Source organism: Coregonus lavaretus (genome assembly GCF_964263955.1).
Source record: "Coregonus lavaretus genome assembly, chromosome: 31".
Taxonomy (NCBI): domain Eukaryota; kingdom Metazoa; phylum Chordata; class Actinopteri; order Salmoniformes; family Salmonidae; genus Coregonus; species Coregonus lavaretus.
Genome location: NC_140018.1, coordinates 11,212,206 through 11,226,750, shown reverse-complemented (window position 1 = coordinate 11,226,750; position 14,545 = coordinate 11,212,206). Strand labels below are relative to the sequence as shown.

The 14,545-nt window shown below is 43.8% G+C and overlaps 1 protein-coding gene across 1 annotated transcript; it reads right to left on the bottom strand.

The window, feature by feature from the left end:
- Window positions 1–7,081: 7,081 nt before the first annotated feature.
- On the bottom strand, window positions 7,082–10,204 carry LOC311106532 (leucine-rich repeat and fibronectin type-III domain-containing protein 5-like; the record flags this gene model as incomplete). Its single annotated transcript, XM_084148895.1, has 3 exons — window positions 8,115–10,204; window positions 7,633–7,807; window positions 7,082–7,425 (listed from the first exon to the last, which is right to left on the bottom strand). Exons 1-3 carry the CDS (start codon window positions 9,003–9,005, stop codon window positions 7,082–7,084), a joined length of 1,410 nt encoding a protein of 469 aa, XP_084005021.1. The 5' UTR covers window positions 9,006–10,204.
- Between the last annotated feature and the right edge of the window lie 4,341 nt (window positions 10,205–14,545).

The window sequence follows — 14,545 nt, the reverse complement described above, 5'->3', positions numbered from 1 at the left end:
CTCTCTAAACACTGCATGGCAGGAGTCTGAGGGAAGAGGCTCTGTCAGACTAGTAGCGTAGATGTGTGGGTAGGGAGAGGGGAAGGAGGGAGGAGAGAGAGAGGGGAAGGAGGGAGGAGAGAGAGGGGGGGGGGAGTCCCAGGTGACTAGGATGGCCTCTTTTCATCATCTGCTTCCGGTTGCCTTTGAACAAACACAGGGGCCGAGAGCAGAGATCTGTAAGAGGTCTACGGCTTTCTCTGCTCGCAGGGAGAAGAAGGGGAGATTAAAATGCTTTAAGATTATACTGAACCTTAAAAATCTCATTTGTTTTATCAGTCGTGACTCAAGATTAAAGGTAGTTTGTAATTGAAACTATCTGTTTGTTTACATTTACTTTGTTTACAAACATTGGAGTGAAACAAGCTTACATTTTGGGGTCTGATGGGGTATGACAGTTGAACTAAGCTGATGAGGCATTTATAAGTTATATTCTTCAAGAATCAATGGGTTCATTTGTGGTCCTCTGTAGCTCAGCTGGTAGAGCACGGCGCTTGTAACGCCAAGGTAGTGGGTTCGATCCCCGGGACCACCCGTACACAAAAATAAAATAATGTATGCACGCATGACTGTAAGTCGCTTTGGATAAAAGCGTCTGCTAAATGGCATATTATATATATATTATTAATACAGAAGTCCAAAAATTGATGAAGCAACTGCAGATCGCCCCTTTAAGAAAGCTACAATAGAGCTTGCCAGCTTTTAGTCCTAAATACTGGAAATGATTTACCTCTGTTTTGTTCAGCAATTCCTATGAGCAAAATGAATAGAGAAAGAATAGGGTTTTGGAATAAATGCCGAAAATAAGATCTGAGGTTAACACAGGCTGAGGAGATCTTATACGTTTTATTCTATGAGATAATATCAGTCAGTTAACATGACCTTTATGAATTATGAAGACTTCATGTGCGTTGTGTTTTTTAATTACATAAATGCTTCAAAATTCACAAAAAGTGACGTTAGCTGATGAAGATTATCTCATAGAACAAAACTTATAAGATCTCTTAAGCCTGTGTGTACCACAGACCTTATTTCCGGCGTTTATCCAAAACCCTACAAAAACTCTATACATTTTAGTTAGTGCCTACAAAAAGTCAACATTGCTCTCTATAGGTACCTGGTAAATGATGTCACAAGCATATCAATAACTGTAGAGATATCGTAAGGTTAAAACTACATTAGATTCCTTTTTCTCATTGGTTTATTTATACTGGTGAACATCAAACAGAAACAACAGTTAAATCAAAAGCCGACTTCTCATATACTGTTTTGTGGCTTTCGTTTTCTCTTCACCGACAAGTCAATTTACAATGATTCTTAGCAAACAATGTTTTAATAATAGCAAAAAAACATGAAAATGGACCACACATCCTTTATCGCTCCTGTCATCCTGTCTTAGTTTAAACTCTCATATCAGATGGGACAATAAATCTATGAACGTAAGTCTTTATGTGTAATTACGTGATCAAATGTATTGATTCAAACAGGAGGGCAGTATTAAGCTCAATCGATGCCGATGGGTACCATGAATGCTGCATTGTGCTGTGTGTCTTCCCAAACACGTGTATGTGACAAATAAAAATTGATTTGATTTGATTTGGTGCGGCTTGATGAAAATATCCAGCTCTGTCATTAGAATAGATGGCACCATATTTCCTATATAGTGCACTACTTTTGACCAGAGTGCACTACAGGGAATAGGGTGCTATGTCAGACACAGCCTGGGTACACTCTGTTCTACACTTCTGTCTGGGGTGTTCTGCACATTCACATCCCTCCAAATGCCACCGAGTTGATTAAGACATGTCATCAGCCGTCTGGAAAACTGATGACAAGAAATATGTCCATTCATTGTCTACCCAGTGATTGTAATCACTTTAAGTAACAGGCAATGTTATAACTAGTATGATCATCCAAACTTTCTCTCCCTCTCTCTCTCTAAATAATGCTAGACTTCCAACTGCATTCAGTACCATGTGGACACTTACGGGTGTATAGCGTTATATGTTACACAACTTAACCATTTTTACATGAAGTTGCTTTATACATTTTTTGGTGCCTTTCGTCAGTTTTATCCAGTCAATATAAAGATGACTTTGAGAGGATATTTGCTTTAAGGTAGAAAAACAAATGTGAAACATTTGCCCTTTAAAACCCTGTTCGGCTGCCTTGTCTTCAGAAATATGAGAGGAATCTGTGGGTCTTGCAGACAAAAGACCACAGTAACTCTCTGAACAAGGCATATAGTCACTGTCTGCTCCACCACCGCCCACAAATCCAATCCAATAAAACAAAAACCCTATAAACCTGTAAAATCCCGATCATAGAGTGCTTTCGAGAAGCCTCTCGGATCGGGACAGCTTGTCTCTGCCTCTGCGTATGTTTGCCATTGCACTTTCCAACTGGGGCAGTTCTCCGCTCATGGACAGACTGCGTTTGGAGCGCAAACCCCCACCAGGCTTTGGCTGCTGCTGCTGTACCAGGCTGACGTAGCAGCACTCTTTGTATGAGTCCACGTTCAAAGAGTGCCGCCGGTTCACCCTCACGCCCCCTGCTGGCACTGTCATGTAATGGAGGGAGGAGGCTCCAGGGGGGCTTGGCCCCCTAGCGACCTTCGTCCATTTTGTGGAAAGGGCAGAAACAGCCACAGCCATTTTAGCTTCCGCTGAGTTATTCCGGTTTGTGTTCTCTAACTCCACATCTGTCTGGCCTTCGGTTCGGCAGGCTTCTCCCAGTTTCATACCGCCACTGGCCCGTTTTGGCCTCAGGGTGCCCGGGGAGGCAGGGTGCCAGGGGTGGCTGGCTGCGGAGGTAGAGACGGTGCAGTCGGGAATGGAGGGCTTGTTGGATGTGGTGGTGGTCGGGGCTGGGGGTCGCTGCTGCTTGACTGGCTCAGGGGGAGGAAGGCCCACCCTCAGACACTCCTTATCCTCCTTCTCTGGTTTCTCCGGACTGAGAATCTGCTTGGACAGAGACTTGGAAATGGACTTGGGGACGCCGCAGCCCTGGAGCTGACCATCACTGCTCAGAGACCGGATCTCACCCATTTCCAAAGCCTTATGAAAGAGAGAGATTTTATTGATCCCCCAGGGAGAAATGACCTCAACATTCATCATCAGATGTCCAATAACAACAGTCCAGAGACAGTAGCAACAAAGAAAAGAGCAATACTCAATACTCCTACCTTATCCTCATCGCCTTGGTTACAGACTCGGTACCTCACGATGAGGAAGATGATGAAGGCTAAGACGGACGCCACAATGATCCCTCCGATGATGACCACTATGGTCCCTCCCAGGAACTGGGACTGCATGAAGTGGCAGTGGAGGTACTGGGGATCGGTGGTGAAGCGAATGCACCCCACCACCCGCGTGGCGGTCAGGGAGGTCACCAGGTCGTCGTAGATGGCCAGCACACACAGGTCGTACTGTGTACCGGCAGCCAGGTTGTTCACCAGGATACTCTTACTGCTCGGAGGGATCATTCTGAAAACAGACAGAGAGAGAGAGAGATAGTGTATAATGAAAGAGGTGAGAGCATACTAGAGCGATTGCAGACCAATTATAAGTGTTCAGAGATGAGAGAATGTTATGTCTCGGATGGACTTGTAATGGAGTAACAGAATCACAATGATTCCAATGGCAAAATAAATAAAAAGTTGAATTGCTAATGTTTTGTGAAAGGGGTGAAAGATGAAAAATACTTAATTTAAATACTGGAAACTGAGATTTGTCTTTTTAATTTTTACCCAAGCCCCTGAGACACAAAAACACCCAGTGAGAAGTCGGGAAGCATGAAAGATGAAAGATTATATGCACACCCATTTCTCAGAAGAGGCAGTCACAATAAGTCCAATGGCTCAGTTGTTGGGCCATGGTGCTGTATGCTTGAAAGACCAGAGGTGTGTGTTTTTGATTCACAAATGGACCTCATAAACACAATGTATGTAGAGTATGTGTAGACCAGGCCTGTTCAATGTCAGTCCTGGAGGGCCAAAACACTTCTGGTTTTCATTCTTTCCTTCTAATAAGGAACTGATTCGGACCTAGAACACCAGGTGAGCTCAATTAACTACCAGGTAGAAACAAAAACCAGAAATGTTTCAGCCCTCCAGGACTGGAATTTAACAGTGTGTGCTAAATGGTCATATCGTATCATGAATATAAGCTTGAAATATGGAGTGAAAGGGTCTCCAGATGAAAGAGTCTTGTGTAGACTAGTTCCTCAGAAGAGGCCTGAAAGATCTTCTGAAGCTTTTTGTAACATACTGCTTTCTCTTTCATCTCGGCTTTGCCCTACAGCTCAGTGCTGACATTTTGTTTTCATTCTGTTGATTAGGTATTATCATGGGTGTACATGTTGTGTGTACTTTATACGTACTGCTGCCAACACACTGTTACCAAGGTGACTTTGTAAGTCACTGAATAAGAATGTCAGTAAATGAATTACTTTGCACGATTAGAGAAATAACTCATCATTCATGAGAATTTGCACATTTGACATTCATTTTAAACAACATAACAGCCGATCAACACCAATCAGGAACTAATACAAAAGACCATCGTGCCTGGTTCTTGTTAGTTCTCATTCTGCCTGGTTCTGAGAGTTGAAATGAGGCATCAATATCAATCATCAAGAACTCGGACTACTAAACAACTATTGATTTAGAACCACAGAGAGTTACCGCAAGTTGCAAAGAAAACAGGAGCTGCCTCCACTATTCCAGCACCATTTCAACTTCAATATTTCAACATCATCAAATCACCTATGCTTAGTCTAATACAGTGACAACTAAGATACCCTAAATAATTTTGTTGAATCAACATAAGCTAAATATGACAATGTATGAATTTATGGTTAGATCAGAATTGCCGTTATGGCCAGTATGGAGAATTAAGTAAAACCACAGCCAAATCCCTATCTCCATCCAATTTAGGAAAGGGGCGATTTTAGCTACAGTGGGGAAAAAAAGTATTTAGTCAGCCACCAATTGTGCAAGTTCTCCCACTTAAAAAGATGAGAGAGGCCTGTAATTTTCATCATAGGTACACGTCAACTATGACAGACAAAATGAGGAAAAAAAATCCTGAAAATCACATTGTAGGATTTTTAATGAATTTATTTGCAAATTATGGTGGAAAATAAGTATTTGGTCAATAACAAAAGTTTCTCAATACTTTGTTATATACCCTTTGTTGGCAATGACACAGGTCAAACGTTTTCTGTAAGTCTTCACAAGGTTTTCACACACTGTTGCTGGTATTTTGGCCCATTCCTCCATGCAGATCTCCTCTAGAGCAATGATGTTTTGGGGCTGTCGCTGGGCAACACAGACTTTCAACTCCCTCCAAAGATTTTCTATGGGGTTGAGATCTGGAGATTGGCTAGGCCACTCCAGGAGCTTGAAATGCTTCTTACGAAGCCACTCCTTTGTTGCCCGGGCGGTGTGTTTGGGATCATTATCATGCTGAAAGACCCAGCCACGTTTCATCTTCAATGCCCTTGCTGATGGAAGGAGGTTTTCACTCAAAATCTCACGATACATGGCCCCATTCATTCTTTCCTTTACACGGATCAGTCGTCCTGGTCCCTTTGCAGAAAAACAGCCCCAAAACATGATGTTTCCACCCCCATGCTTCACAATAGGTATGGTGTTCTTTGGATGCAACTCAGCATTCTTTGTCATCCAAACACGACGAGTTTAGTTTTTACCAAAAAGTTCTATTTTGGTTTCATCTGACCATATGACATTCTCCCAATCCTCTTCTGGATCATCCAAATGCACTCTAGCAAACTTCAGACGGACCTGGACATGTACTGGCTTAAGCAATGGGACACGTCTGGCACTGCAGGATTTAAGTCCCTGGCGGCGTAGTGTGTTACTGATGGTAGGCTTTGTTACTTTGGTCCCAGCTCTCTGCAGGTCATTCACTAGGTTCCCCCGTGTGGTTCTGGGATTTTTGCTCACCGTTCTTGTGATAATTTTGACCCCACGGGATGAGATCTTGCGTGGAGCCCCAGATCGAGGGAGATTATCAGTGGTCTTGTATGTCTTCCATTTCCTAATAATTGCTCCCACAGTTGATTTCTTCAAACCAAGCTGCTTACCTATTGCAGATTCAGTCTTTCCAGCCTGGTGCAGGTCTACAATTTTGTTTCTGGTGTGCTTTGACAGCTCTTTGGTCTTGGCCATAGTGGAGTTTGGAGTGTGACTGTTTGAGGTTGTGGACAGGTGTCTTTTATACTGATAACAAGTTCAAACAGGTGCCATTAATACAGGTAACGAGTGGAGGATAGAGGAGCCTCTTAAAGAAGTTACAGGTCTGTGAGAGCCAGAAATCTTGCTTGTTTGTAGGTGACCAAATACTTATTTTCCACCATAATTTGCAAATAAATTCATAAAAAATCCTACAATGTGATTTTCTGGATTTTTTTCCCTCATTTTGTCTGTCATAGTTGATGTGTACCTATGATGAAAATTACAGGCCTCTCTCATCTTTTTAAGTGGGAGAACTTGCACAATTGGTGGCTGACTAAATACTTTTTTTCCCCACTGTAGCTAGCTAGCCACCGAAGGACAACGACACAATGAGATGCAACAATTCAAGTTTTTTCTGTTAATGATGTTTGGCTTGTGATTGGTGTGAAGCCAAATCCAAACTGGCTTCCCTTTACACTTTTTTTTGGGTGCGCCAGGACCATTCACAGTTGAGCTCACTCAGTTCAGCTCAACATTGATTGGCCAAATGTTCACTGGCTTTCCTTGCATTCAATGCTACGGGCGGCAACAATGTAATATTCTTTTTGAACAGACAGAATCAGATAGATGGCCTACACATACTGAGACAGAGGGGCCCTGTTTCGCTCACTCAGATGCTTTTTCTCTGGTGAGATACATTAAGCCTCTTGCGAATTGAAGGAAAATTATGAAACAGAGAGATGAAAGATAAATTATTGTCTTTCTTCTTGGTAATTTTTTTTGGGGAAGCCTGGCTTCCCTTGGCATCCATTAATACACGCCACTGCCTATATAAGCCAAGGCTCACCTGTAAACCAGAGAGTCATCGTAGGTACCGTTGTATTGGATCTGGAACATTCGGATGCCCGGTATACTCCTCTGGAAGTTGAACCTGACCAGGGCGGAGGTAGACGTGGCCTCAGCAATCACCACCTTCTTCTCCTGGCTCGTCTCTGTGTTTCCCAGTGGCACCACTTCTCTGCCTTCCCCACCACCACCCGTCCTCGTTACCGTGGCGATATCAGAAGAACCTGGGTCCGGTTCCTTCTCCACAGTACTGTTGGTAATGTGTGGGAGTTTGGCGATCACCAGGTCAACAGTTTGTTGGGCCTCCCCGGCCGGGTTGGAGGCAACACAGGTGAAGGAGCCTGATGGAGCGATAAAGAACATTTATTTTATTTTCAAATGAAGGGGGAAACTAAATGTAACAAGAGAACAGCGTTCATCAAAGGATAATTTTGATTCTGATTAAATGGTCTGAAAAATCGGCCTCAGCGGCTATTAAAACCCACAGCATACAAACAGAAACACTTAACATAATCACCATAACATACATTTATTTCAATGACACCCACCTGAGTCCTTCACAGTGCTGATGAGGATGTCCAGGGTCCCATCACTGTGCACCGCAGCCCGGGAGGAGTTGGACATGAGCCGGCCGTCTGGGGCGATCCAGTGGATGATGGGGTCTGGGTCGCCCCTGGCCTTACAGCGCAGAGCTACACTCTGACCCTCCAATGCTCGCAGCTCCTATATGGTGTTAGGGTAAACGATGTTACTTACTGTGATAATTATTGAATTATCACGATAAAAGCAGTTATCATGATTTGCAATAGCACGATAATCAATGTTAGGCAATCATTGCAATAAAAGCGGTTGTCTTGGAAAGGGATGACTTGATCAATATTCTATGAATTATCATGCTATAAAACAAAAGGTGTGTTCAGTGATATGCATGATAATGCATTTTTTGTCAGTTATCATGATACTGTTTTCACTGGGTTATCGCAATACTATTTACCAATGATGTGTTGTGACCCTATTTTCTCAGCCTTACCTGGGAGTGTCTGGTGATGAGAGGGGGCTCACAGAGGAACTCTTCTTCAGACACGGTCCAGAAGTACCGCCCAGCCAGGTGCTGCGGAGCCGCACATGTCTCCAGATCATCTTCCCTCCTCAGCCTCCTCAGCCACAGCAGCTCACAGTTACACCTCAGTGGGTTCCCACCAAAACTCAACGCAAATGACGATGGACCCATGCTCCCTGACGTGGCCAAGACGCCGGCCCGTTGGAACACTGGGTCGGGCGGAAGCTTCTGGAGCTTGTTGGATGTGACGTCAAGGCGTTTGAGCTTCTGCAGGCCGGAGAAGGTTCCCTCAGGGATGTAGCTAAGCATGTTGTGGTCCAAGCCCAGGGTGTGGAGGCTGGTCATTCTCTGGATGGCCACCCAGGGGGCGCTTTCTAAGTTGTTGTAGGACAGATCTAACTCCTCTAGAGCCGTGAGATCATTGAAGGCCCCGATGTGGATGTGAATCAGCTGGTTGTTGTTGAGGATGAGATGTTGGAGCTTGGACATCCCACTGAAGGTGTCGTTGGTGAGCCTCGTCAAACGGTTGCTGTCCAGATGCAAGGCTCTAAGGTTCTCCAGATCTTTAAAGGCGTGAGGTGAGATGGAGCCGATGGTGTTCCGAGACAACGTCAGGTCCTGCAGCTTGGTCATGTTGGCGAAGTCCCGCTGTTTGATGCTCGTGACGAAGTTGTCGCCCAGACGCATCTCCACGGTGTGACGGTCGATGTTGGGCGGGATGAAGAGGAGGCCCTTCTTGTCGCAGAGGGTTGCAAGGTTGGGGTTGAGCATCTGGCAGACACAGCGTTTTGGGCACACCTGGACCTTGTGGCCTTTTATAGCCATGCCAAGGACCATCAGGTAAACTAGCAGGGTCTCCATCAGGCTTTCCAGTCAGGCTAACACACCTGGACAGATAAGAAAGAGAAAGCATTTTAACATCCTACATCTTGAATGGAGATAACCCCAAGACACTGATCTAAGGTAATTTCCCCCCAAATAGGATACAAGAGAAAGTATTTTAATAACATGCAGTTGGATGAAGTTGCACCAGACTGATCCGAGGTCAGTTTTTTCTCCTGATAGGATGGGAGCATACACTGAAGTAGAGACCGGAGAGAAAATATTGTTTTCATTTATTTGGATACAGCTACTCTTCCTGGATCCTGGGGTCCACTCAAATCACAAAACAAAGCAATCATATACACCCACACAAAAACAATGAAGTAGAAACGAGAGAGACAGAATTGTATATGTTTATTTGGATTTCCATTAGCTGTTACTTTTTCCAGAGCTACTCCAAAGATATTTATAACTAACCCAAGATAGACCAGAACCTGTCGTTTCCAATGGGAGCCAATGAATCATAGTGGGCAGAACAAGCAAGGAGATGGGCAGAGCCAAGCATGAGCTAGTGAGATCCTATTGGCTTGTTCTAGCATTTATTTGCATATTTCCGTTAGGGAATGCCTACTCTGTGAAGTGCACGTGTGCAATAACTCAATTCGCCCTTGCACTCCTAAACAACACAATTTTTTGAAACTTTGGCAAAGGATAAAGTCTACAGAAAGCAGTCCGCTCTGTTTGTTACAGGTTCTAGTTTTGGAAACTGTATGGATATAAAATGTTTCATTGATGAGAATATTTGCAGAATGTCGGCCAAAATCCATCTCGTCCATCTTCTCCCAGTGCCGGCCACTGGGCTTCCTCTCATCACCATATTTGGTAGTGAGTGGAAACGCCAACCGGATGCTTCACATTTATACATCTGGTGAAATATCTGGCTTATTGTTCTATCTGTGGCTACTCTTCCTGGGGTTCTGTTGGTGTTACCTGTATCTAACCTATGCAAATAATTTCGTTCTGGAAGACAAAGTATTCTCTTCTCTTCTAAGATGTCAATTGTACCGCTAGATGTGGTGAATTACCACTGACATAGGGAAGTGAAGGACACAAAGGATACTCAAAATACAATTTCTCAGCAGGGATCTGATTCTAAACAAACCAACGTTTGTACTAATCTGAAAGACTTCACTCTTTGTCGTTAATAAAAAAGATGACTGCAGATTTGGAAAGTTTAAAGACCCACAGAAGAATCTGTCTGTTTATTTGACAGCTACTCTCTGCCCTTGCTCTGCTTGCTCTGCTGATTCTTGTGTTTTTGATATAAAAAGGCCTTTTATCTCTGTGTATGGGGGGATGAAAGTCGAATCTGGTGGCCCAGTCACTCCTCAGAATTAGACGGATGTCTCTCCGGATCATATGAAGGCAATGGGACTGGATCAACCAACAGCCCAACCGACTCTGCGCTCATCTCGCTCATTCAAGAAAGGCAATCCTTGGCTATTGATTTCCTCACTGCTCTCTTCTGCTGCTCTTACCTAGGGCACAGCTGAGACGAGGGATAAGGATGGGACCATTTGATGAATCCTGAGATGATATATCCTTGTCAGGGATATAACATGTCATAAAGCTAAAGAGAATGGAGATTAGAGAGAAGAGAACAGTTCAGCAGGCAGTCTAGTAGTGGGGATACTGCATCTGGAGAGTTTGCCTAACGACACATGAAATACGGCTCATAATGGGTGAAATAACTCAATCTTATTGGCTACATGTAAACATGAATCTACCACGCGTGTCTCATGGCTCTTGATAAAGGGAGGAAGGTGCAAGGTCCAACACCCAAAGATCTCACAACAGTAATACAACTCAAAGCCTAAACTTTAGATACAGATAGTTATTGCTGTTTTATCATCGTTGGTTTCTGTGGTCTTGGTAATGTCTAAGGTTAAATGCCTGTGTCTTGAATAATTTGTCTGTAGAAATTTGGTAAAGGCCTGGAAGCTCTCCTGCCATCAAAAGATTCCCACTGGGAAAGAAATGGATGAATCAACGTTGTTACCACGTCATTTCAACCAAAAGAACTCAACCAAATGTATATCAAAACTAGACGTTGACATGTCTGTACCCAGTGGGTTTTCTCCACCTGCAGCTTTTGATACAGAATATGTGAAATAATAACCTTAACTGTCAAAGGAGTTGAGGATTGTGAAGAATGTCTCAAAATTCTTTGAATGTGTCAGAGAAGGAAGAAATCTGCAGATGGAACATGAGTAACATGTCAATTCAACATCTATTCCACGTTTGTTCAACATAATTTAAATGAAATGACGTGGAAACAACGTTGATTCAACCAGTGTGTGCCCAGAGGGAGGACTCGTTTGTGTGGTAAGGTGAAAGCAACCGACTGTAGACAAAACACGAGGAGTGAAGTCGGGACAGGTGCATCTGCGACAGCTGAATGTCAGACACTGATGTGGTTTTCCAACAGCAAGGCTCAGTGCAACATGGCAGTGTTGCCATTGTTTATATACGTTTTTCTTTGTAATGTTGAAAATAAACATGTCTCCAACCCCCATATCACACACTCACAAACTGTAAATATACAGTACATTCGGAAAGGTTTCAGACCCCTTGACTTTTTCCACATTTTGTTACGTTACAGCCTTATTCTAAAATGTATTAAATTGTTTTTTTCCCTCATCAATCTACACACAATACCCCATAATGACAAAGCAAAAACAGGTTTTTAGACATTTTTGCACATTTATTAAAAATAAACAACTGAAATATCACATTTACATAAGTATTCAGAGACTTCAGTACTTTGTTGAAGCACCTTTGGCAGTGATTACAGCCTCGAGTCTTCTTGGGTATGACGCTACAAGGTTGGCACGCCTGTATTTGGGGAGTTTCTCCCATTCTTCTCTGCAGATCCTCTCAAGCTCTGTCAGGTTGGATGGGGAGCATCACTGCACAGCTATTTTCAGGTCTCTCCTGAGATGTTCGATCGGGTTCAAGTCCGGGCTCTGGCTGTGCCACTCAAGGACATTCAGAGACTTGTCCCGAATCCACTCCAGCGTTGTCTTGGCTGTGTGCTTAAGGTTGTTGTCCTGTTGGAAGGTAAACCTTCGCCCCAGTCTGAGGTCCTGAGCGCTCTGGAGCAGGTTTTCATCAAGGATCTCTCTGTACTTTGCTCCGTTCATTTTTCCCTCGATCCTGACTAGTCTCCTAGTCTCTGCCGCTGAAAAACATCCCCACAGCATGATGCTGCCACCCATGTTTCACTGTAGGAATGGTGTCAGGTTTCCTCCAGACGTGACGCTTGGCATTCAGGCCAAAGAATTCAATCTTGGTTTCATCAGACCAGAGAATCTTGTTTCTCATGATCTGAGAGTCTTTAGGTGCCTTTTGGCAAACTCCAAGCTGGCTGTCATGTGCCTTTTACTGAGTGGCTTCGGTCTGATTGGTGGAGTGCTGCAGAGATGGTTGTCCTTCTGGAAGGTTCTCCCATCTCCACAGAGGAACTCTGGAGCTCTGTCAGAGTGACCATCGACTTCTTGGTCACCTCCCTGACCAAGGCCCTTCTCCCACGATTGCTCAGTTTGGCCAGGCAGCCAGCTCTAGGAAGAGTCGTAGTGGTTCCAAACTTCTTCCATTTAAGAAGGATGGAGGCCACTGTGTTCTTGGGGACCTTCAATGCTGCCGAAATGTTTTGGTACCTTTCCCCAGATCTGTGCCTCGACACAATCCTGTCTTGGAGCTCTACGGACAATTCCTTCCACCTCATGGCTTGGTTTTTGCTCTGACATGCACTGTCAACTGTGGGACCTTATATAGACAGGTGTGTTCCTTTCCAAATCATGTCCAATCAATTTAGTTTACCACAGGTGGACTCCAATCAAGTTGTAGAAACATCTCAAGGATGATAAATGGAAACAGGATGCACCTGAGCTCAATTTCGAGTCTCATAGCAAAGGGTCTGAATATTTATGTAAATAAGGTATATTTTTTGTGTGTTTTTTAAAATTAGCTAAACATTCTAAAAACCTGTTTTCGCTTTGTCATTATGGGGTATTGTGGGTAGATTGATTAGGAAAAATGTTGATTTAATCAATTTTAGAATAAGGCTGTAACGTAACAAAATTTGGAAAAAGTTAAGGGGTCTGAATACTTTCCGAATGCACTGTATGTGTGTACATTGTACTATCATTTGGTGAGAGAGAGCCTCAAAAATCACATTCAATTTTTATCCCCATAATGCAACACACTTTGGAAGGCTTGACAAAAGTGATCCGATCGAACGCGCCCAGATACCGAGGCCTGGTGGCAACATGGTGACAACACCTGTCATCTGACAGCTGTAAAACACATCATCGTGGCGTGATGACTCGGAGGGGGCAGCCGATAATAAAAACGGGAACACAGTGATATCATTTTAGAGAGAGCAGAGCATACACTGTCTCCCTGGTCTGACATTCCAATGAACACCGCTGCTATGGCTACGATACATCAAATTCCCTTAGAGAACAGGTTTATGACCCTGTTTTACAGGTTATTTTACCACTACTGAGTACAACAGTCATAGAAATGTGTTGACTCCCTGTCCTGTGTTGACTGCTCTGGTGGCTGGTGCCGGTGAGAGGGGAGAAGTAGGCCTAGCAGAGAGGTCAGAAGTAAAGTTAATGACAAAAGGACTGTGGTGTAATTGTTAAATGGGCATGTTATGACTCCTTAAGCATGGCAAACGATCTTGACCCAAACTGAGGAATGACGGCTGGTGGTGTGTGGGTGTGCTTGGTGTTTGTGTGGTAGTGGTTGTGTGTATATAAGGGTTTGCGTGTGTGAAAGAGATATAGCGAGTTAGTATGCGTGTGTGAGTGTGTGTTTATGTGTGTGTGTGTGCCAACCAGCCTTCTGCTGTGGATGGCACGGCCTCTGGATGTGCAATGAGGCGGAGCAGACCTGCTACTTCCCAACTCAAACGGCACTGGAGACGTGATATTGATTCACCCCGTAGAGATCTGGCTTTTTTCACCAGTGAAAACTCAGCCAAACATGAAGAGAATGGTTGCGACGGTAATCCTTGCTAAATTCGTTTTGTGAGGACAAAGGGACAACCCCATCGCCGAGACATGGGGAGCAGCAGGAAATACATGTCGGCGCCTGTCTCCCTAATTTGCCTTTAATTACTTTGGGGTTCTACACAGCAATTTGCATAGCAGGCCAGACTCATCACCTAAATGAACAAATAATCAAACTAGATAATCAATCAATTATTTAATTAATAATTTACTCAATCTTAGAATGTTAACTCTTAGAGAACATAGAGAACATATGCACACAAACACACACACACACACACACACACACACACACACAAACACACACACATGATCACTACTTGTCTTTGTGAGAGGTATTGACGTGTCGAAAGCACCGAACTGTCTGTTCAAACAGCTAACACACAGCTCAGACACCCATACATACCCCAGAAGACATGCCACCAGGAGTCTCTTCACAGTCCCCAAGTCTGAGCAATGACTACATGGAACTCTCTTCCACATCAAGTAACTCAATCG